The following is a 24,802-nucleotide window of genomic DNA, read 5'->3' on the forward strand; positions in this document are numbered from 1 at the left end:
TTCACTTTATTTTGATACAGAGACATGCACATGCTATTTTAAAAATATCATTGTGCTGACAGTGCCTGAAAGAAAAACAGGTAGAGTGTGGTAATTTCTAAAATCAATAAAGCAAGTTACCATGTAGGAAGAGCTAAGCAACTAGTCCAATTCCACTACGTATTTGCTCTCACCATTAAGTTGCTGTATATATCACTTTAATTCTGACTAATTGGTTGCTACATTCCTCTGCATTTCAGCAGTGACCTCATTGAGACTTTGAGGTTGCTGGAGCTGCTTTACAAGGGCAGGTTTTTTATTCAATGTCACAAAGCCAACTGAAGTTTCCTCTCTTCCCTTTTCAGGTCTGAGCACAATTTGAATGGTTTAGACAGAATGACAGCTGAAGATTCCAATACCATGATGAGCACAGATTCCTGTAACACGTCTTCAACTAAAGCCATTGAAGGGGTTGCCGGCGCCCCTAATGAGTCTACTCTTCTTGCACTAATCGAACGTACTGGCTACACGATGGTCCAAGAGAATGGCCAACGTAAATACGGTGGCCCTCCTCCAGGATGGGAAGGACATCCTCCTCCACGTGGCTGCGAGGTTTTTATTGGGAAAATTCCTCGTGATGTTTATGAAGATGAGCTGGTTCCCATTTTTGAGTCGGTGGGGCGAATGTATGAAATGCGGTTGATGATGGACTTTGATGGCAAAAATCGTGGCTATGCCTTTGTCATGTTCACAGCCAAGCACGAGGCCAAAAGAGCAGTCAGGGAGCTCAATAATTACGAGATTCGTCCGGGAAGGTTGCTTGGTGTTTGCAGCAGTGTGGACAACTGCAGACTTTTCATTGGGGGCATTCCGAAAATGAAAAAAAGAGAAGAGATTTTAGAAGAGATTTCTAAAGTAACAGAAGGCGTGTTAGATGTGATTGTCTATGCCAGTGCAGCTGACAAGATGAAAAACAGAGGATTTGCGTTTGTCGAGTATGAAAGCCACCGAGCTGCTGCCATGGCGCGGAGAAAGCTGATGCCTGGAAGAATCCAGCTGTGGGGTCATCAGATCGCTGTTGACTGGGCTGAGCCAGAGATTGACGTCGATGAAGATGTGATGGAAACTGTAAAAATTCTGTACGTGAGAAATCTGATGATTGAAACCATGGAAGACACAATAAAAAAAGTGTTTAGCCAGTTCAACCCTGGATGTGTAGAACGAGTGAAGAAAATTCGTGATTATGCTTTCGTTCATTTTACCACAAGGGATGATGCTGTTCATGCCATGGAGAAACTGAATGGAACTGAACTTGAAGGTTCCCACATTGAGGTGACCCTCGCCAAGCCTGTAGACAAAGAGCAGTATAATCGTTACCAGAAGGCAGCAAAAGGTGGACCAACAGAATCCCCTCAAGCAAACATCGTATACTCCTGTGATCCCTACACACTAGCTTACTATGGGTATCCCTACAACACTTTGATTGGTCCCAACAGAGAATATTTTGCCAAAGGTCAGTAAAATGCTAAGATCTGAAGACATTTCAATATTTTACAAAGGATGTTGCTTCTGTATGTGTGTTTTATTTTCCTTCACAACCATAGGTGTTGCTATGAAGACTAGAATTTATTGCCCATCCGTGTCTGTTCTTGCTTCGGTAGTGGTGAGCTGTCTTTTGAGCCATTGGTGGACATGTGATGAATGCAGTGATCTTTGGGGAAAGGGGAAGAATTCATGATGCCTGTCCTGGAGACGGTAGAGTTGCTGTCCTTGTCCTTCAAGGTGTGAGAAGCTGTGTGTTTGGCAGGATCCCTGGTAAAGTTATTGCCGTTTCTGATTAGCAGACTCCACCCCCCAAATTCAGGCATTCGTTCACTCTTATCAGTCATGCACCAGGACGGCAGTGTGTCCTGTCTTGGAGGAGATGGAACTGTGCACCAATGGCTGAGGGAATAATTATTTCAAGTGACTGAATACATTGCCAGTCAAGCAGGCTGCCTTGTCCTGATTAGTATTCGGTACTCATTTTCTTGAAGAGTTCTGTGTATAGTACAGGCTTTGAGTGAGTTACCAAGTGAATCACTTGCACAAAATATTCAGCCTGTGATCTCAGTAGTTTTGTAATTGCAGTTCTGCAGCAACTGCAGATTTCTTTTTCTCCCAGTTACTAAAAATGAAAATGGAGGACTATATTTTTGTTGTCAAGAAAACTGGGCTCTATTGAACTAATGAAAATACACCTCTGAATTCCCAAGTAGATTTTGTTATCTCAGTGGTGTTTCTAAAGGGCATTGTTTTGGATCTGAATGTTTAAAATGTGTTATGGAAATGTGTATTTAATTTTCTCTTCTAATTTTAAACTATCTTATTAGAATTGTGTGACAGTGTCATTCATAATTATTTTCTCAAATTCTCTTTACAATGGAGTTTTTTGAATACACTTTAAGTTCCTATCATAAATCTTTCAGTAGAGCAAACATTTTGTTTTCTTTCTAATGTCTACCATTTCCTTATTTTCTATCACATCATACCATGCCTCTGTACTTAATGGACTTGCTTCCATTCCACTTCATTGTTCTCTTAACAGTTGCAAATTTTTATTATTAGCTTTGGTTGCATTTTTGAAGTTATTTTCATATTATTATTTTGTATCTCTTAATATTGTTCTTGTATCAATTTGTGCTTGTAGACCACAGGAACTGATCTTTACCTTACAATTTTATTAGTCCTTTTGGCTTGAAGTTAGTTATTGCCTTATTTGTTGACAATGGTTACTAAACCACACCAATGGAATTTTCGTTTTTTCAATGGATATATACTGGATTTTTACTCTTTTTTTTCTGCTTTTGGTTCTGGTAACAAAGTTGTCTGATTTGTATTGTGTGTAATGAAATCTTGTATCTTAATGAAGGGTCTCAGCCTGAAACGTTGACTGTTTATTCATTTCTATAGATACCACCTGACCTGGCATTCACAGTAATTACAAGAAATATAATAGAATCAATGAAAGACTGTACCCAACAGGACAGAGATACTATCAATGTGCAAAAGACATCAAACTGTGTAAATACAAAAAGAAAAATAAAATGAGCAATAAATATTGAGAACATGAAAGAGAGTTCATAGGTTGTGGGATCAGTTCAGTGTTAGGGTGAGTGAGATTATCCCCTTTTGTTCAAAAGCCTGATAGTTGAGGGGTAACAACTGTTCTTGAACCTGGTGGTGTGGGTCCTGAAGCTCCTGTATCTCCCTCCTGATGACAGTAGTGTGAAGAGGGAATGGTCTGGATGGTGGAGATTATTGATGATGAATGCTGCTTCTCTGTGACTGCACTCTATGTAGATGTGCTCAATGGTGGGAGGGCTTTACCCATGTTGGACTGGGCTGTATCCACTACTTTTTGTAGGTTTTTCCTCTCAAGGGCATTGGTGTTTCCATACCGGGCTGTGATGCAAACACACATCTACAGAAGTTTGTCAAAGTTTTCGATGACGTGCCAATCTTTGCAAGCTTCTGAGAAAGTAGAGGCACTGCCCTGCTTCCTTTGTAATGACACTTGCATGCTGGACCCAGGACGGATCCTCTGAAATGATAATTTAAAGTTGCTGATCCTCTCCACCTCTGACTGCCCCAGTAAAGACTGGCTCATGGACCTAAGGTTTCCTCCTGAAGTCAATAATGAGTTCATTGTTCTTGCTGACATTGTCAGAGGTAGTTGTTGTGGCACCACTCAGCCAGATTTTCAGTCTCCCTCCTATGCGCTGATCCATCCCCACCTTTGATTTGGCCACCAGTAGTGGTGCCATCAGCAAACTTAAAATAATGGCATTGGAGCTGTGTTTAGCCTCACAATCATAAGCATATGAAGCAAGTAGAGCAGGAGCTAAGCACACAGCCTTATGGTACACCTGTGCTGATGGAGATTGTGGAGATGTTGTTGCTAATCTGAACTGGCTGGGGTCTGCAAGTGAGGAAATGGAGGATCCAGTTACACAAGGAGGTATTGAGGCCAAAATCTTCAAACTTATTGATTAGATTTGAGGAGACAATAGTATTGAATGTCAAGCTGTAGTTAATGAAGAGCATCCTGATGTATACACCTTTGCTATCTAGATGTTCCAGGTTTGAAATGGCATCTGCTGTTGACCAGTTGTGATTGTAGGCAGATTGGAGGAGATCTAAGTCACTTCTCAGGCAGGAGTTGATGTTTCATCAACTTCTCAAAGTGCATGTAAGTGTTACTAGGTAATAGTTACTGAGGCAGGCTACCATGTTCTTCTGGAGCACCAGTATAATTGAAGCCTCAGACAGCTGAAGCACAAGGTTAAGGGTTGGTAAACTCTCCAACCAACTGATCAGCACAGGTCTTTGGTACTTGGCCAGGCGCCCCATCTGAGCTGCATGCTTTTGGTGGGTTTACCTTCCTAAAGGATGCTGTCATGTCGACATCAAAGACTGAAATCACCGGGTCATCGGGAGGTGTGGGAGTTTGTGAAGGTTCCCTCATGTTTTGATGGTCAAAACAAGTGTAAAAGACATTGAGCTCATCTATGGCGAAGTCTTGTCGTCACCTATGTCGCTTAGTTCACTTTGTTGGAGGTGATGGCATCCAAGCCTTGCCACAGCTGTTGAGCAGCCTTCGCTGATTCAAGTTTGGACCGGAATTGCCACTTTGCATGTGAGATAGCGTTACTCTGGATTCCCAGCATCTGCGGAATCTCTTGTGTCTGTGATTATACTGAAGATTACTTTTTATTGTAAAACATTAGTTTGTGACCTTCTGTTATCCTCTCAAACTCACCATGCCTGAGAGAATAAAGAAAAGTCACCTGTTCTGGGTGCTATTTGTAAAATGTTTCCTTACAGGCAGATTGTTAACCACCTCTTGTTAACATTAGCATCCCTAAATTGTATCAATTCTAAAACACATATCCCAGAAGACTGACTTGAACACTTGTATAAAAATTGTCTTTCCATCTTGATTGGTTCTGCCTGTTCCAATCTATGTTTAAAGATAATATAATTAGAAGCATTTTGCTGTTTGTTTCTCTGATCCCTGTGTTTATGATCCACCACAATACCTTTGATATTTTCTTTCGTATTTTCATTGAATGGATGTGGGCTTCACTTGCTGAGCCAATGTTTAATTTCCCATCCCTGGATGTTCTTGATGAAGTGGTGGTGAGCTGAATCTCTGAGATATGGGTGATACCTGCTGTTAGGAGGAGTTCCGGGATTTGACCCGGTGATGGTGAAATATTTCCACAGGTCAGGCTAGTGTGCGGCTTGGAGGACAACTTGCAGTTGCTGGTGCTCCCGTGCTTTGGCTGCCCTCGTCCTTCTAGCTTGCGGAGATTGGGGGTTTGGTAGGTGCCGTCCAAGGAGTCCTGGTGAGTTGTTGCGGTGCATCCTACAGACCGCACAAACTGCTGCCACTGTGTCGGTGGTGGAGTACGTGAATGGCTGTGGAGAGAATGCCTATCAAGTGGACTGCCACTTGCTGTAAGAACGTTGTGCTGCTTGAGCTCCATTCATCCAGGCAAGTAGAGGTACTCTATCACACTCGTACTGGAACTGTCTGTTACCCTTGTTGAAAGCCATTCATTTGTACACTGGTAATTGTATTTTATTTTGTGTTACCACCTTTCAGCTTTCCTGTTCTTTGATCTCGTGCCCTGGAATGCTCATCCCACAGTAACATTTTTGTTATCAAGTCTCTGTAACCCTTTAAGCTGAAATTGTCCTACAAGCCACTTGCTTTATGACTAATGATTTGTGGTTTAACATACAGAAAACAGAGATAACCGTCTGTTCTTGGCCCCTTATTTCTTGTATCAGACATTTTTGTTACTGAAACTGTTTCTATACCCATGGTTCAATACCAGGAGTTTTGGGTTCAGTTGCACAGTTGTTGAAGTGAAATCTCCTCTAACATCTGAGCAAATTGTGAAATAGAATTTGAAATTTTCAGCTCGGTGCAAATTATTTCTGCATTAGTTCGGCACCTGCAGCAGTTTAAAATATACCTGTGCTTAAAATAACCCACAATCAAAATATTGTGGGATTCTTAGTCATCCATTTCTAATATCCCTTGAATATTGTGGCACACTGTCTTCTTGAACTGCTGCAGTTGTGATGAAAGTGCTCCCATAATTTAGTTAGGTAGGGAGTCCTGACTGAAGATGCTATTTTCATTCAATATTATCCTAGACATTGGAAAGGATGTTGGATGTAGTGATTTTTCTTTGAGCTGTTGTTCCTCACTGGTTTGGCTAGTGCTGTTGATGAAACCTTGTAAAGCTGCAGCTGTACTTGTAGATATGGTCCATATGGGACATGGTGGTGGATGGTGAGTGGATTGCTGAAGTGAAGAGCTGCCAGCTGATTACTTTCATTGATGGCTCAGTAGGTTTTCTCAGCTTCAGGTGTGTCTGTGTGTCCTACAGATGCTGTAAATCCAAAGCAAAGATGGAAAATGCTGGAAAGATGACCATGGAATGATAAACTGATAATATTTCAGGTCTAATTCCCTACGGAGGTTTTCAGTATTTATTTATAGGACTGGTCCTATTAAGTTACTGGTCAGAGAGAACTCACAGGATATTGATGGTAGGGACTTTGTAGTACTGTTGTTGAATATCATGGATGAGTGTTTGGACTTCCTTTTTACTAATAGGAATCTCTAATTGTCCTTAAAAGTTTTTAAGAGGAAACTTTTTCAGCAAAAGGAAACAGGAATGTTTTCAAAGACTTTGATTTTACTTTTAAGGTCAGAGATATAGAAACATAGGAAACACACAGCTCAATACAAGCTCTTTGGCCCACAAAGCTGTGCCGAACATGTCCCTACCTTAGAACTACCTGGCCTTTACCCATAGCCCTCTATTTTTCTAAGCTCCATGTAGCCATCCAGGAGTCTTTTAAAAGATCCTATTGTTTCTGCCTCCACCACTGCCGCCAGCAGCCCATTCCACACACCCACCACTCTGCATTTATATTAAGAAAAATTTTTACCCCTAACATCTCCTCTGTACCTACTTCCAAGAACCTTAAAACTATGGCCTCTTGTGCTAGCCATTTCAGCCCTGGGAAAAGCCTCTGACTATCCACACGATCAATGCCTCTCATTATCTTGAACACCTCTTTCAGGTCACCTCTCATCCTCCGTCGCTCCAAGGAGAAAAGGCCGAGTTCACTCAACCTATTCCCACAAGGCATGCTCCCCAATCCAGGCAACATCCTTGTAAATCTCCTCTGCACCCTTTCTATGGTTCCCAAGCTGCCAACTATCCTGTTCAAAGTCAACTATACAATAATTCTGGATATTGTAGAAAATTATTTTCAAAAACGTAAATTGCACTTCACTAGAAATAATTTTACCAGAAGGGCTTTGGTTCACTTAGGAGCCCTCCCTTCTTGAGCAGTAAATTCAGATCTATTCATAAATCCCATAAAATAAAGTACAGTTGACTCTGCTCCTTTGAACCACTCTTTAAAATTTGTATCATTTTTCATCATCTGTTAAGCCAAATTGTACTGGCTGGCAGTTTCCTTTGGAACCAATGATTTTAACTTTTGCAAATAAAAGTGAAAGTAGTGTTTTAATATTTTTAATTTATTTGAATATTTTTAAAGTATCTCAGATAAAATCGTGGTAGTGGAGCTTCAGGATAAACCTGTGATCCACTTGCTGCTCAGGAGCCCAGTCCACTTCGCTGGGCCATTGCTAGATGAGGTAGATGAGAGGCATGATTGGTGATGGACAGCTTGTCTGGTCTTCCACACCCAGCAAAAGTAAATACTGGGGCCGAAGGGTAAGGTGATGGGATAGTAAACTAGATCCATGACAATGTAGCTCTTGCAACCTATTTCCAAGGTTCTGGTTTGAAAGGTAAATTTTAAAACCTAATTGCGCAGGTTTAGGGGAGATTCTGCTCAGTGATTTGCAAATAAATTTTAATGAAGGTAGTGGAAAAATGTTTTCAGAAATGGATGCAATTTCCACTGTAGTGTTTTTTTTTTGCCAAACTTTTACTGAAATATTTAAAACTCTTAGCCTGACATTCTATGGTATGGCAATTCCTGCAGTCTAGCATGTTTAGAATCTACTGTAGACCTGTACTAATCCACAAATTCTAAGATCTAAAGTTAACTAAGATCTATACTAATCAGTCACTAATTAACCTACAAGTGCAAATTTCGCATTCTCACCATCAGTGATCCCAACTTACAGAAACTTCATGGAACCCTAACATGACAGGTCCCAAGTGTGCTGGATTAGAGAGTTTTGACCTGTAGTACTTTTCAACATGTTTGTTTCAATTACTATTTTACTGCTTCCGGGATCTTTCCTCTACTTTGAGTTTATCTTGTGTTGTTTTTGACTCTTTATTTTTTGTTTGTTATGTTTTTATAAATTAAATCCTTGTTTCCTTTCCTTGGAATTGACTTGTGGAAAGGCAACTGGGTAATTTGTCCCAGTGCAGTAACATTTTTGTCATTTTTGGTTTTTGTCATATTAGCACAATGCTTTTCACTTACTTGGTGCTTTCTACAACCCTTTAACATATCAGTGCCTTTGATCTCACTGGCTGAGATGCAATCTGTGCCCTCCTTTCACTTGCTGCTAATTTCCCATGCAGAGTGCTGTGCACCTAATATTTAAGTGATATTTTGAGAAATCACTTGAGAAATATGTATTATATTTTGATGTTTGAATGGGGAAAAAATGCGGCAAGGAATGGTGAGTAAAATATGCAGCCCAGCATGTGGAGATGGTCAAGTAAAAATACAGGCTGTAAACGGAAAAGTTCAGAGTTGATAGAGTGAGTACCGGGTGATGATTTTAAAGAAAACAGAAAAAGCTGGTTACATCGGAAAGATTGGGTTTGATTACACATTGGCTCGTGTATACTGAGCTATTGGAACAGTATTTTGAAGCAAATTAAATAGTCCATGAGAAGCAACTGCCAATTTTGTGAAGTGGTTTGGGTTTAAAGGTACACTGTTTGCTTTGAGGTTTGACTGCTCCAAACAAACAATCAGAAATGAGCTTTCAGGGTATCATCAAAGTAATGCAGGAACATTTAAAACCAAAACCATTGCTGACTGCTGAACAATTTAGATTTCATAAGTCGGATCAAAAAGGAGAGTCCATTTCGGCTTACACGGCTGAATTGAAAAGATTGAGCATTCTCAGATCGGTAATGATCTTAATGATGCACAAAGAGATCATTTAGTTGGTGGAATCTTGCAAGAAAACCTTCAAAAGCTGGTTGTAACTGAAGCACAATTTAAAAGAGCAGTTGAAATTGCTGTTTCAAGGGAAACTGAAGACAGACACAATTGAGCTGCAATCAGGAATGAAAGTGAGTGTGAACAAAATTGCAACATCTAAACAGAAACTGGCCTCGCTGAGTAAATTGTTACTGTTGTGTCAGGGGTTCACATTCACCAAACAAATGCAGGTTTAAAGATGAAACTTGCAGAAAATGCAACAGAGTAAGACACATACAAAGAGCATGTTGGGTAGGTAAAAGTAAAAATTGCACAGAGAAGAGAAAAAGCTGAAAAGTCGGTTGAAGTTTCAAAAAGACCATTAATCTGCATACTGTTGGTGAAAAATCTAATAATGATGAGACTGATGCAGGAGTGAGTACCCTTGAGATTTACAATGTGAAAACTAACGATAGACCAGCTGTACGGCTTGCACCAGAAGCGAACGGCAAATTAATTAAAATGGCATTGGACACTGGTTCAGCTGTTTCAATCATCCCACAAAATAAGTTTGAATGGAATTTCAAAGATAATAAACTGAAGCCTGGAGATATCCAACTAGAACTTGTACTGGAGAAAAGATGACTCCTATTGAATGACATCTGTGAAAGTGAAAGGCAACAAACGAGTCACATTGAGCCTGTATGTGGTAGAAACAGGAGGATTGGCATTGTGGGATTGTGACTGACTGAGACAACTACAACTTGATTGGAGATCCATCCATAATCTGCATGCCACAGCCCTGTGAATTCAGAAAAGATGCTGGATGATGCCACGATTGTCTCCATGCTAAACACCATGAACTGTTGACCAACAGAGGACAAACAGGTGTTGGTGCCAACCTCTCTGCCTCTACTTCGAAAGTGTATTGGACCAAGGGCCATACTGCTCAGAGGAAATGTGCGAGTGACTAAAGCAATCGTCGAACTACAACTGTGTTCATAGGCAACATATCTGAGAAACCACCTTCTGATATGTTAATCATACAATTACTTGCGAAATATGGCTTGGTTTTAAGCTGGAAGATTGTTCAAGGAGCTTCGGGAAAGTTGCAAACATCCAGCTTTGAGTATAAAGGGCCAGAATCTACTGTATGCATTAAGGTTATTGCATGGACTTCAAGTGGAAAATTTTTTTAAAAACTGCTTGTAAAAGTAGATGCAAAGACCAGTGCCCAGCTAGATAAATGGAAGGCCAAAAAGAGAGGAGTCAATGGGGATATGAAGAAAAAGGATTTGTCAGATATTGTGGATGCAGAAACCTAGAGGACAGATCAAATCATAAAGGAGCAATAGAAAGAGAATATTCCAGTGAACTAAATGCATCTTCCCAGGATTAAGAAGCACAGCCTAGAAGAAGAAGAAGATGGCTATTGCTATCAGAACCATTTCCTGCAGTCTGATTCAACTCCTACAACCACCACGAAGGAGGTCCCAGAACCTGAGATTATTTCACAACTACAAACAGTGATTTTTTTTTCTACCCCCCCCCCCCACCCAGTCAGGAAAGACATTAACCCACAAAAGTAGAAATCGTCCAGTGATTAAATCTTTCGGCCTGAATAGGACAATTTAAAAAAATATATATATACATACACACACAATGCTGTGGATGTCTATATATAGTAGTTGTATTATATAATACGGTGTATATAGTTGAGATACATTTGCTGTTAAGTTGGAGTTTATAACTAAGCAGGGAGGAGAGTTATGTATTTAATATTTCAGTTATATTTGAGTAATCGTGTGTGTGTATATTATATATATATATATATACATTGTTTAAATAATTAAGTTGTTTGTAAAAATATGTTACATGCATATGTCATCACGCTACCACATGATATGTGGGCACCTTGCTTAAAGTAAAACTCAGTTAGACCCTCTTTTTGGACTCCTGTGTCTTTCTTTGAATAATTTAATGTTTGAAGTTACAAAACATGAAGTGGAATCACTTTATGACACAAATCTAACCATATTTACTTTCCTGATCTGATTATTCAAATGCCAATATGCATGGTGCCTTGTTTTAATAATTAGAGTTACACTCAAAGTTCTCTCAATTTAGTTATTTATCTGCTCCTCATGTATTGGTACTTTCTTGTATCATTGGCCCCGATGTGATTACAACAGCTAGTTCCTTCCACTACCTCTTCAAAGTTCATTTTCAGTATTTCCTGCGCTGTTCAATTTTCTCCTTTTCTTTCTTCTTCTCACCATCATCCACTTATTTATCTCACCACTCCATCATAGATGCTTCCCTGTTTCTGAAGAATTGCCTAATATGGGTGAGATTTTCCTTTATCATCAAGGGACCAGTTGTCCATAGACACATTTCTACAAACCATGTTGAGTCTCCCAAACTTGAACACTTGGGAGGGATTTTTGGTTTTAGATTGCTGTATAGTGCAGGTTTCAGTTGATCAGGAATGTCAAATGCATTCTACAAGATGGATTCAAGAGCATAAAGACTAAGCTTTGGGAGAGGGCAAGGAACCTTTACAAGAAGTTGCATTTGACAAACCAGCAAGGAGGAGATGGCGTTAAGCAACTTTAAACCGTTTCATCTCAGTTTACTGAAATGTGTATTTAAACCAGCAAAAGAAATTAATTTATCTTTACCTTCCAGAGTTTAATTAGATAATTTAAAAATAAGTATATAAATCTGTTGTTATTCAGGTTCTTGGGTGTCGATAAATATTGCAGCATTAAAATGGGGGAAAGAAGTCAACATTTTAATCAGATTGAAAATTACAAATGATTCCTAATTGCCCTGAACAATTAGTGAATACTTGAAGTCTTAGTTAACAAGGAAACATTGTAATAATGCTCCAGATTCTCAAGCATTGTTACAAAAAAATCTATTAGTTAAATAGCCAAAGAAAGCATCAAATAAACTTCTGTTCTGGACCAAATGTAAATTACACATTTAAAATGTGTCTATGGCAAGGACAACTTGAGTTTTACAATGTCAGACATTAAGGTCAATCAGAGAGAACAAAGCCATGCCCGTGCAGTTATCACTGACATACTAAAATGTGCTTTGAGACGAATTTCCGTGGTTGATTTAAGGACATTCATTGAAGGATGTCCTTATTTAAGGATGTGCATTAAAGGACAATATATAACTAATGCAACATCAATATGTTTTTTTTACCATCAAAATTTCGCCTCTTTTATAAAAAAAAACCTACAAAATGGCAATAAACATTTGTAAGTCCCATTTTCAATGGGAACATTAACCAAAGCCACAATCTTGTCATTGCCAAGGACATGTGTGATGGTGAAAAATTTGCCCTGTTTATCTTATTGAATATTAAATTGCAGTATTTTAAGCATCACACACAAAATACTGTAGGAACTTGGCAGGTAAGGAAGCATGTTTTTAAATGCATTCTACTGCAGGTAGAGTAAATGTCTCAGTTGTTAAATTCTATTTCAGCTCCTCTAGTTACTTTCATGCTGAAGAGTTTCGGCCTGAAATGTCGGCTGTACTTTTTTCCAAAGATGCTGCCTGGCCTGCTGAGCTCCTCCAGCATTTTGTGTGTGTTGCTCGGATTTCCAGCATCTGCAGATTTTCTCGTTTGTCACTTGTAGATGCCATTCGTCCTTCCCCACTGATCTCCCTCCTGGACACATCTTTCCCTCCCCACTTTCTGCTTTCCGCAGGGGTCGTTCCCTATGTGACTCCCTTGTCCATTCATCCCTCCCCACTGATCTCCCTCCTGGCACTTATCCTTGCAAGTGGAACACGTGCTTCACCCGCCCCTATGCCACCTCCCTCACTACCATTCAGGGCCCCAAACTGTCCTTCCAGGTGAGGCAGCACTTCACCCATGTGTCTGTTGGCATCATATACTGTGTTCGGTGCTCCCAATGTAGCCTCTTGTATATCAGTGAGACCACTTCACCAAACATCTACGCTTTGTCCGCCAGAACAAGCAGGATCTCCCAGTGGCCACCCATTTTAATTCCACTTCCCATTCCCATTCCGATATGTTCATCCATGGCCTCCTCTGCTGTCGGGATCAGGCCACACTTAGGTTGGGGGAACAACACCTTGTATTCCGTTTTGGTAGCCTCCAACCTGATGGGATGAGCATTGATTTCTCAAACTTACAGTAACGCCTCCACCCCACTCCCCCTCACCATTTTTCATCTCCCTGCCCCCTCATGTTATCTTCTTGCCCGCTCATCACCTCCACCTGGTGCTCCCCCTACCCTCCACTTTCTTTTTTCTTCCATGGCCTTCTGTCTCTTTCACCAATCAACTTCCTAGCACTTTGCTTCATCCCTCCCACTCCAAGTTTCACCAATCGCCTGGCATTTCTCCCTCCCCTCCTGACATCTTTCAAATCTACTGCTCAGCCTTTTTTTCTCCCGTCCTGCCAAAGGGTTTCAGCCTGAAACGTCGACTGTACTTTTTTCCATAGATGCTGTCTGGCCTGCTGAGTTATTACAAGTGACAGTAACTTTCAAACTAATTTGAGGTACTTCATTGAAAACAACTTAGTTTAATATAGTCTGTGGTATTTTAGCATAAATATTAATTTTAAACCAGGAGCATGAAATGGTCCTAACTCATCATTACAAATGGTAAATTTTCAGCTGCTAGGTCTTTGCCCAAGGTTGTGCAACGCTGTTGCCTGGGACTAGTCCACTTCTATTTGTTTTAATTCATTCAGTTTTAGTACAAGAACTCAAACTAATTTCCCTATTTGTATCTGGTGCTTCCCCAGTCCCTACTTATTGTTTATCAATTGTACTTGCTGCATCGTAATATCAACATAAATGTCAATTCTCAGATGTGAGCTAGTAACACCCAGCTGTGAATTGCAGTTACGTCTGTTGTGCTATCACACTCTCTAAATTGTCAGACTGCTTATCGAACACTTACTATGATTAAAATAGGAACTTTTACAACTTAATTGAGTAGATCAGAAGTTCTCAATCTACCCCGGTTGAGGTTTTGTTTGCATTTAAAATTACAAATTCCATTTCTTAGCCACAGACCAACTTTCTCCCATCAAAACTGAATAAGAGTGCTGGTAATCCTGGTGCCATAGTTGGGTTCAGGATAAGCTTTGAATTGTATATCCAAGGTCTCATTAAGACTGGCTATTTCCACTTCCATAACAGATGCAGACTTCATTGCTGCCTCAAATGGGTGGTGGAACCATTATCTACTTCAGTTAGCCTTTTGCTTTGACAGTTCAGTACTCGTCTGACTGGCTGGCTTACTATTAAAACAATTATTTGAAAATTCCTCACTTTTTAAAAAAATCTTTCCCTATGGCTGTGTAATATCTTCCAGTCCTGTATTGCTCCTATAAAACTGTATTTAAGATCTGGGTCCTTATCCACCGACTTAATAGAACATGGAACTTGGAAATCTACAGCACATTACAGGCCCTTCAGCCCACAATGTTGTGCCAACCATGTAACCTACTCTAGAAGCTGCCTAGAATTTCCTTAGCACAGAGCCCTCTATCTTTCTAAGCTCCATGTATCTATCTAAGAGGCTCTTAAAAGACCCTATCGTATCAGTTTCCACCACCGGTAATCTCTCATTGGTAAGCCTTCTATTTTTCTAAGCTCCATGTATCTATCTAAGAGGCTCTTAAAAGAACCTATTGTATCAGTTTCCACCACCAGTAATCTCTCATTGAGTTAGATATGGCCCTTGTAGCTACGGGGGTCAGGGGGTATGGAGGGAATGCTGGGGCGGGGTTCTGAGTTGGATGATCAGCCACGATCATTATAAATGGCGTTGCAGGCTCGAAGGGCCGAATGGCCTACTCCTGCACCTATTTTCTATGTTTCTATGTTTCTATGTAACTTTGCCTTCAGTTTTTCAATCCCTCAACTTCGGAATTATGTTCTGAAACCATATTGCCTCTATATCTTTTCTCCTTTTAACCAAGCTTCTGGGTGTCTCCCTGAATGTCTGTCATGAATCAGCATCAAATTTCATTTGCTAATCTTTTGCAAAGTATCTTGGGATATTTTGCTATGTTGTTGCTATACAGATGGAGAATACTTGTGTTCAAAATATGTCCGTAATCTGTTACTATGTTGTTTTAAATCAAAAACACCAATTATGACACACTTGCAAATAATCGCCTGTGCACATACCTTCTGGAATCTGCCGATGAAATGCTGTCTTTGAATGTATCTTTTAAAATTGGTTCTTTTTTTTTAAAGCAGGCGCTGTGCGTGGAAGAGGTAGAGGGGCAGCTGGCAACAGAGCAGCGGGACCTCGGGGATCGTACCTGGGCGGATATTCTGCAGGCAGAGGTATTTACAGCAGATATCATGAAGGGAAGGCCAAGCAACAGGACAAAGCGTATGAACTGATACCCAGCTTAGATCTGGCCACAGTCAGTCCAGTCGCTATGAAACCTGGTGCAGGTTAGTAAAGGAAATGTTTTGCTAAACATTTACCTTAACAGTTGGAGAGACAAAAGTGGAAATAAATAGCCGATATTTTAGGATTTTAAGATATTCCTCTAGGGCAGGTGTTCCCAAGCTGTGGTCCATGGGGCCCTTTGGTTAATGATGGGGGTCCATGGCATATGAAAGGTTGGGAACTGCTGCTCTAGGATAATGTATAATCCCAATTAACAGTGAAAAGCTAGCAATTTTTATGTCACTATTGAAGTCCCATGGATTTCAAGTCATTTATTTTATCAAGGAATCTCATGGCCACCAATGATATGCATTACATGAGGTTATGAATAGCTTACCATGAATTGTTTTATATACTTACCAGAGATTTGGGTTACAAACTGGTAATGCTACTGAAGTTTTAACATTACCATAGATTGTAGTTGTAGATTGGATTGATAATGTTCCATAACTGCACCAAAGCAAATAACTTAAAATGATAACATGATGTCCGTAAACATGGAAGAAATAGTGACTTCTTAGCATGACAGATCTTTATAACCCAGATCAAAGTGATCTGGCGTGCTAGCTATGCTACTAGACTTAAAGTATTCACTGTTTTAGCTTTTTTTTAAAAAAAAAATTAGGTACTCCAAGCTGCTTAATCCTTTTTTTTAAGCATTCACTTTTCTTTTAAATGTGATTCTGTATTTTGTTTCAACAACTGCTTCTGGTAGAGCAACGCTTGTTTTATTAGCCCCCGGGTGGAAAAGAAAAATCTACTAAAACTCCAGTGTGCAGTCTGCTCAAGTCTTTCTGGAATGCATCCTCTAATTACCAAGCTTGTTGACCCATGAAGTCATTTCATTGTTCCCCATTTATCTCCTTAAAATACATCATATTTTTGAATGCACCTCAGTGGATCTCGTAATCTTAACTACTTTATCCTATTTAGACCCAATGGGCTCTTAGTCTATTTCAGTACACTGGGAATGTTGGGGAAATTCTGCATATTGGGGAAATTATGGAAACTTTCAGCAATAATGGGCAAAGTCAAAGCCATGCCTATTAATAGAAACTTTAAGTCTTACAAAGTACCCTTTCCTCATGTGAGAGCATTCTGTGACCTTATTATCAGCACAGGGAATGTTCTTCCCTCTTTCTTGTTCAGTTAGCTTGTCTTTGTACTCTACTCTTTAAAAAATCTACAAACTTGTAAGTTTTTTTTCCTTTTCTGGTCCTTTTTAGTTTTATTACTTTCCATATAGAGTTTGCTGACTCTTAATTTTCATCCTAAAATGTATCCCCCTGTATTATGTTTCATGATGTTTTCTGGAGTCTTTTAGTCAACATCACATCTACCAATATTCCCTATATTTATATAACAAGTTTTATATTGTTAACTCTAACGGATTACATATACTAAAGAGAATTGGTCCCAATGTTTCATCACTTCATTTCAAATAAAACATTGCCATTCTTTTTTCTCAGTCCCTAGATCAATATCCCTTTCAATAACAGTGTGGGAGCCTGTACACCTTTCTCTTGCTGTTTGTTTTGCCTTTGTCCAATTGAAATCTACGTCTTACTACTGTATCGACTCATCTATTAGCAGAGGGTCCCATCATTTTTGCCTTCACACATACTCTTAAAAGTCAAATTCCCATGAATATTTTTCCCAGCTTGATATCTTTGTAGCCATGTCTCCATAATGGCTGTTAAATCCAACCTGTTCTTTTCCATTGTGCTTTTACTTCACTGATCTTTGTTCAATGCATTTATTTATGGAGCTCTTTTAACCGCTTTTCCTTGCATTACCTTACTTTCATTCTATTTCCTCCTCAATCCCTGCTTTTTCTTTCTACTTTTCTGTATCATTTCTATTCCCCCCCCCCCCATCTTCTCCACTACCCGCTTGGATACCCATCCCCCTACCAGACCACTCTAATTTCTCCCCAGCATTCCCCCACAAGGATATCAGTCCTGGCCTCAGCTGGGTCTAACCAGCTTGTATGGATCCTTCCACAGCACCAGCCCCAATGCCTTGGGAATCCAACTTCCAGCTCCTTATACCATCCCTTGTGCCACTTGGCCTTTTCTATCCTTCTCTTTCAGCTTTTTCCACCATCATTCTGGGATTACTACTTTTTGAGGTCATCCATTTAATTTTCATCTCCCTAGAGTCTGTTTGCAGGATTTTGATCTTTTTACCCAGATATTGTACTGATATGTACAATGACTGTTAGCTCTTCTCCTTCCCTACTCTATCCCTATTAAACTTCTGGAATTTCCTACAGCCACTTTGTGATGTCTTTATTTCTTGTAATAACAAGGCAAGGTACATCTTGGAGTCATATTTTGTGGTTGCAGAAATACTATTTGTCCCCCTTAACATTTGAATCCCCAATCATTATAGCTCTCCCATTCTTTCTTCCTCTTCTGTTCAGCTGAGCCACCCATGGTGCACAGATTTTGCTCTTGTTGTGTTCCCCTGAGAAGCAGAACAGTATCCAAAATGGTTCATTAATCTACCTGGAGGGTAGGTAAACCATGTGCTAAAAGTGCATTTGAGTCATAATAGCTATGGGAGTCTGATCCCACGTCCTTCTAGAAAATCTCCTTATCGCTACTAAAAAGTGGCTATAAAATTGTAAGCTGTTGTAAAGCACTGCGGTTGATGGTGCAAAATCATCTTGACCATTTTATCTCTTCCTGCCACACCACTAGGCTTCTGTGGGATTAACTTTGATCATTTCAAACTTGACCATTCCCTCTTTTCAGCTATTGTACATGTTGAATCATTTTCCATTATGCCTGCAACATCTCTGCTACTTCTTGCATGACCACTTTTTATCCCCCCACTAATCTTGGGAAACATCTCCCTGGACCCATACATGTGAGTAACTGCAGCCAGAAGAAATTAAACAATTGAAAGTTTCCCAATAATACCTTGTGATTCTATTGTAAACAATGATCAATTATGACGTGGTGGTGAATTGTGATGTAAATGAAGGGAAAACTATCTATTGCTGCCCAAATTTGAAATGAATTTTATTTCCATCCAACTTTTTAAGTTTTTGAATATTCTGTATGCTATTAAAATTTCACTGTATTCTTTTAAAAATCAGTTTTCTGAATTGTATGCCATGAAGTTGTATTTAATCTTTTCATGTGTTATAGTAATATTATAACCAGTAATTTTAATTAAAATTGGTATTTTATCTGATTTCAGTGGCCATTCCTTCCATTGGAACCCAATATCCAGTGTTTCAGGCAGCTCCAGGCACCAAGTTAATGGAAGAAAACAAAATGCACCCAGTGGAGCACGTTCTTAATCCTATTGCTGTCCAGACTGATCCGAATGGAGCACCCATCATTCCATCAGTTTCCACTCCTCCACCTTTTCAGGTTTAAAAAAAAGTTATTTTTCCTTGTAAGAGTGAAATGTTAATCTTTATTTTCTCTGCAATAATTGCAGTTATGTTCTCCTTTTTAGTAATTGGATATGATTTGATTAGCCATAAATAGTCACCCTAGAATGATTGGTGGGCTAAGAATGGGAACTATCACTACAGGATTCCTACTTCTGATTGGTGTCAGTGGCCCTTACTTTAGACAAATAACAAGGCTGGACTGGCCATGACTATCTTGATCTGGCCCACTGATGCTGATTGTTTGGATAAGAAGTCAAAGTTGGTCAGCTTTCTGGGAACAGTACTACGAGATAAATTAGGACAGGAGAAAATCAGATTGGGAAAAATATTATTGCATAAAGCAATAATTTACATGTTGAAGCACAGATAATTTTAGAATTAAAAATAAATTATTTAAAAAGCTGGAATACTGAGTAGGCTGGGCAGCCTCTGTCTGCCCCAAATATTGCCTAACTGGCTAGCATTTTCCTTTTTTTTGTTTCGGATTTAGAACTTCAGTATTTTATCTTTTTATATTAGAATCTAACTACTCCAGAAATACTGAGTTTGGTCTAGCCACAATTTGTTATCCACAATTTTAAATTGTGACTGATTTAATTGTTGCAATGCCTTAATGTTTTCTTTCTTTGCAGACTCGCCCGATAACTCCGGTGTATGCAATGGCTTCCAACATTCAACGAATTCCCGCCACTGGTTTCTATGGGGCAAGTTACGTTCCAATTGCAGCTCCTGCTTCTGCTGCTACCATGGCAACACTGCAAAAGAACGCAGCCACTGCTGCAGCAGTAGCAGCTTATGGAGGATATGCGACTTATGTACCACAGGCATTCCCTGCAGCCACCTTTCAAGTTCCTTTACACGATTTCTACCAAACCTATTAGGATTTTATAAACAAAGACTTTATAATAGTGAAGGAATACACTGGTATTTATGAAGAAAAAAGCCAACATGGTTCATTGTGAAAGATTCTAATTTGAGACTTAAACTTCGTACCAAAAACTATGTGAAAGACCGAAACGTTTTTTTTAAATCTTATTTGTTACTAAATTTTGAAAGTGTTTTAAATGTTTTTTGAGGGTTAAGAACCTTTCAGTAGAAACCATTCTATGCATCCTATGAAAACACTTTATTTGAAATTGTCTTGTCTTAAGTAAATATAAAATCTTCCGTCCATAAGGTTTGAACTCTTTGAGTGTGGATAATTAGAAACTAAAGGTTAATACATGTAGGTATGGGTTTTTACACACTATACTATGAGGTTTTGTGTGATTTGTTCACTCCAGTTATTTATCCTGTTGGTGCCTTCAAGAAAAACTCAGCCTTAATTGAATCACATATCTGTAGATCTTTATAAATGTAGTAATCAACATACACGATATATATCCTAGCAGAGGCCTGTTGTGGCCAAGAATTGTGCACAGTGCTATTTAAAAAAGACTTGAGTTGTTCCTTTAGTGAGCAGCACCATTTTCTTTTCTTAGTACATTGGGTACAATTGATCTAGGAACTACAATATTAAAAAATTTGGATTGTTGAGCACAAAGCCAGAATGTTGCTTTCATTTGCTTTCATAATTTGGGCTCTTTCAGGGACTGAATTTCACCAGCTTCACTGAGTATTTGCAGTGCTGACCATCACGGGATTAGGTATTCAGATTTAGATGGGACGGCTGAGGAGGAAAGTATCTAGAATTATGTTTGTCTCTTGAGGCAAGGTGTGCATTATTTTAAAGGAGGAAGAAAAGCAAGGGAAATAAATATCCACAATAGTAGGATAAGACTTTTTGATGCTGGATAGTCATTTAAGTACGTACACAGGACAGTAAGTAGAAGATAACCGTTCAGATGAATGCTCAACCTAGTGGAAGCAAGGCTTAAGTATCTTTTGCAATGGTCTTTTTGTTTTTGCTCTAAGCTCAGCCGAAATGCTGAGTTTTTGTTAGGACAAGGAATGAAATAAGCCTTGTCAGCATGAAGTTCTATTATAATAACTTCTTATCATGTTAAAGAAAATTTATAGCTGATCTGTGGTGATAAAGTAGTTATGGGTACTAATGTATTTTGGTTATGTAACAAATTAGATATATGTGTGAGTGTGTACATATTATGTTTTAATATAAGTTTATGAGCAGAAGTCTTTTATGGTGCAGCAACACATGGTATGTGGTTTGCCACAGAGTTTTACCAATTTCTTTCAATGCTGTTGAAGAAGCAAAAGAAATCTTTTATTATTATGGTAGGAACTAAATGTATTTTTTGCAGTGTTTCAGTGGCCTGTAAAAGAGACTTTTATATAAAAAAAAGTCATATTAAAACATGTTGTGATATTCACTAAAACCTGCATAATGTGACCATACTCTTTGGGCCGACCAAAGGAAACTGTTGATGATTAATAATATGCAGTTGAGCTACGTTCATTGTTTTTTGACCTGGGGAAAAGTTATTTGGTTAAAATTATGTAGATTATTATGGGTTTTTTTTTAAAAACAACAACAGATTTGCCTCTTCACACTTTCAACTGCTTCTAGAATAAAAGCTGTCATGCACCGTAAGTACATATTGATAATCTCCCAGAAACACTAATTACTATTGAGAGCCACATTATAGACTGTTCGGTTTTAATGCTTCACATTCCGCATTACCTTCTCACTCAGAGTACCTTAAGTAAATTGAGATAAGAAAGGCAGCTGTTGCATTTGTCAACACTGCCTCAATGGTTTAAACCCAAAAGCTAATTAAGCAATCTTGTGCCTCTCGCTTAAAACCAAATGAGGTATCTTTATTTTTTATAAAGCAAAATCTCAATATTCGGAGGTCACGTTTAATTTTCCATTTCTTAGTACAAGTCACTGTTCTTGCCATTCTTAGTCTCACCAGAAATGCCACTTTTTATAATTCATGAATTATTATACACTGGAATATGCACCCCTATGCCACAGCATTGTTGTTCCTTGGCATAACTTTTTAAAGTGGAGTCCAGTTCACTACTTCTGTAATTCTAATTCCTAATGTTGTGTCTATGATATTCACTTTAGCATGTTAGATCTGGTAAGAACTAAGCAAGGCATCAACTTGGAAGAGTCTATTTTCATCTGCACTAATAGGACGATTAAAGAGGCAAAAAATGTCCCCTTTTGGTTAGACTTGAAACATAAGATTAAAGTTGAACAATTTCAAATACGCAGGGTGAGGAAGCTTCCCTTCAACACTCCAACAGTAAGCAAACACTCCCTTTCTTAGTGGCTATCTTCAATGATGCTGTTGAATGTCAAGGGAATTTTTAAGATCTGAGCAACATTTTCTTTTTCATGTAGCCTCGTGCCCCAAATTAAAATTATAAATTATTGCTTATTAAAATATTACCCAAGTATCAAGAAAACTTTTACCAGGCTAATATATTCTTACTGCTGCCCAACTTACCATCATGGATTTAATATGTCAAATTCTTCAGTCACATTTTCTGCAGGCTTTTAGGTATAGTGTTTAAAATCAAGATTTAATAATGTTGCCAACAAAATAGATACTGCTGCTAGAAAATGCCTCTTTTAGTTGAAGTGCCTTGTTCTTAGAAGAAATATTGGGTAAGACCACTAATCAAAGTACAAAGAAAGTTGTTCTGTTTTGAAAATGTATATTAACTTAAAAAAGAGGGGGCTGTGGTCAGATCTTGTGATTTGTTTTATTCCAAAATACTTTTATTTGACTGAATAGTTCCTAATAGCCCAGTGAAAAGAATGTAGATGTATTTAAAAGGAATATTTAACTTTCAAGATGCATTCAAGACCCAATTAGAAGTGGGAGAGTACTTTGGAAGAAAAACAAAGGGTTTCAAGTAACTGTGTCAAGTAGTAAAAGCTTAAATGTATTTTTTATTTGCTCTTTTGTTTTTGGTCTGCACAAACAAGGACCCAACAGTGATCTTACAAGGCCAAAGAATTGAGTGACAGCTTTTGGCAGGGGCCCTGTAAAAGGCTAAGTTGGGATCCAGACATGCCACTTTCTTGCAGCCATTTTATTCAAACAGCATTTCTTAGTTCAAAATGTTGGTCTGGTGCATATAAAAGAACAAGGTATATATAGACAAGTCTTTTAAAACTAATGTGCCTTATTAGCAAACAAAAGCATTACCATTAGGTGTTTAAACTGTTTTCTATTTACCTTGTGTTTTAAAAGCTTAAGCTTAGTCTGTTGCATTTATATTCTAAAGCAGTAGTCAATAAAGCATTATGAACCCTGTTTTGGTTTGGCTTGGTTCTTTTGTAATATAGATTTCGGCAATTAAATAGATTCTCTATTGATTTCAGAATTCTCTTAGACATTTGTTGCCCCTAGAAGGAGAGGTGGAATACGATGGGAAAAGATGAGATTAAAATGTTTGAGCTGTTACCACAAACATTCCTTTTGTAAAATCAGAATTTGGCAGTAATTTGTTTTAATTATGAAGATCATAAAAATCATTAGAATTAGTTAAGTTTTCATGTACTCTTATTCTTAGAAAATAAACGATTGAAAGTTTGGCATATAGATTGATTTTTCATAATGAAGTTTGAGCCAAATCCAGTACCACTAAATATGTGATCCATGGATGAAGTTACCTTAAGACATGCCTGCACAGTATCTCCTCCACTTATGGGATTCGTGTTCTGGGACTTCTGGCTGACTGGAAGACACTGGATTTGTTTGCTGATGAATGTATGAGCACTTAACTGACTTTCAAGATGATTCCCTCAATCATCATTGCTTAAGCTTGCCTGCCAGCTTTCAGTAGGCATGCCAATGGGCACAACGGTAGCAAGCTTCAAGTGAGTGGTTATGTGGAAACAGCAAAATTAGTAGCCCTGGTCCCTGTCTGGGATTTATTTGGGGACAAAAATCTTGGATGAGATGGTGCCTACCAACATGTCCAAAAACTTGCAGGCGTTAGTTTGTAGACAGGAAACAAGCATTCAGTTTTCACTTATCACAACATTCCAGGATACGAACTAGCCTTTAATGGATTTTAACTCTAGTCATCTTTGAATCATTATAATATGGACAATGTAGTTCTCAATTTGCATCCAGAAATGTCTCTGGTATATCCATAAAAAGTTGTCTAGTTCCATTTGTGGACAAATATCTTTTTTTGCTAAAGAAATGTTTTTGACAGGGTCACTCCTTCCTTTCAGTTCTCCACCTTCTTGATGCTTGCTGGAGAACTGCTGTCAGCGAAGCAAATGGTGCAAGATTGAAACCAGGAAAAGGCAAGCTGCGTGTGGAGAACTGACAGGTGATGCAGTTGCTGGTGTTCATCAGTGAGGCCTAATCATAGGCACTCTAGTTTGGGAATACATTAGTTGTATCACTGCCTTTGCATACCTTACTGTGGCAATGAACTTCTACCTCCTGATGAAGCAAGAGTGAGTTAAATCCAGGATGTCCATCCAATCATTCACACGGTGTCTCTGGTAGTAAAATCCTTCAAGTAGGCAAGAATTCTTTGTGTTGAAATGACAAAAAAGGCCACAAGAATAATATTTATTAAAGCTTTTTAGAGATTCATATTCCTTTCTTTAATGAGTACAAGGTATTTTGACAACCAGATTTCTTCTACTATCCAGATATCTAACCATTCACAATGAACTGCAAAGTTTCTTCCAATCTACACAATGGTCATTGGCTTTATTAAACTGATCTGTTCAGATGTTGAAATATGCTAAATTTTCTAGCAGTATTAGTCAGTTGCTTAAAT

The 24,802-nt window shown here is 38.7% G+C and overlaps 1 protein-coding gene across 10 annotated transcripts in view; it reads left to right on the top strand.

The window, feature by feature from the left end:
* Positions 1-23,310, top strand: part of rbm47 (RNA binding motif protein 47) — a 202,406-nt gene extending 179,096 nt beyond the window's left edge. For 8 of the 10 annotated variants that reach the window (XM_072252825.1, XM_072252827.1, XM_072252824.1 and 5 more), the window contains exons 2-5: positions 345-1,492; positions 15,459-15,665; positions 18,874-19,049; positions 19,708-23,310. In XM_072252825.1, the coding sequence (XP_072108926.1) occupies positions 376-1,492; positions 15,459-15,665; positions 18,874-19,049; positions 19,708-19,956 (1,749 nt within the window). In that variant the 5' untranslated portion in view covers positions 345-375 and the 3' untranslated portion in view covers positions 19,957-23,310. The remainder of the gene's footprint in view (positions 1-344; positions 1,493-15,458; positions 15,666-18,873; positions 19,050-19,707) is intronic. The other 2 variants (XM_072252819.1, XM_072252828.1) reach the window with 2 other exon arrangements.
* The last annotated feature ends 1,492 nt before the right edge of the window (positions 23,311-24,802 follow it).

The sequence above is a fragment of the Mobula birostris genome, chromosome 3 (genome assembly GCF_030028105.1).
Source record: "Mobula birostris isolate sMobBir1 chromosome 3, sMobBir1.hap1, whole genome shotgun sequence".
Classification (NCBI taxonomy): domain Eukaryota; kingdom Metazoa; phylum Chordata; class Chondrichthyes; order Myliobatiformes; family Myliobatidae; genus Mobula; species Mobula birostris.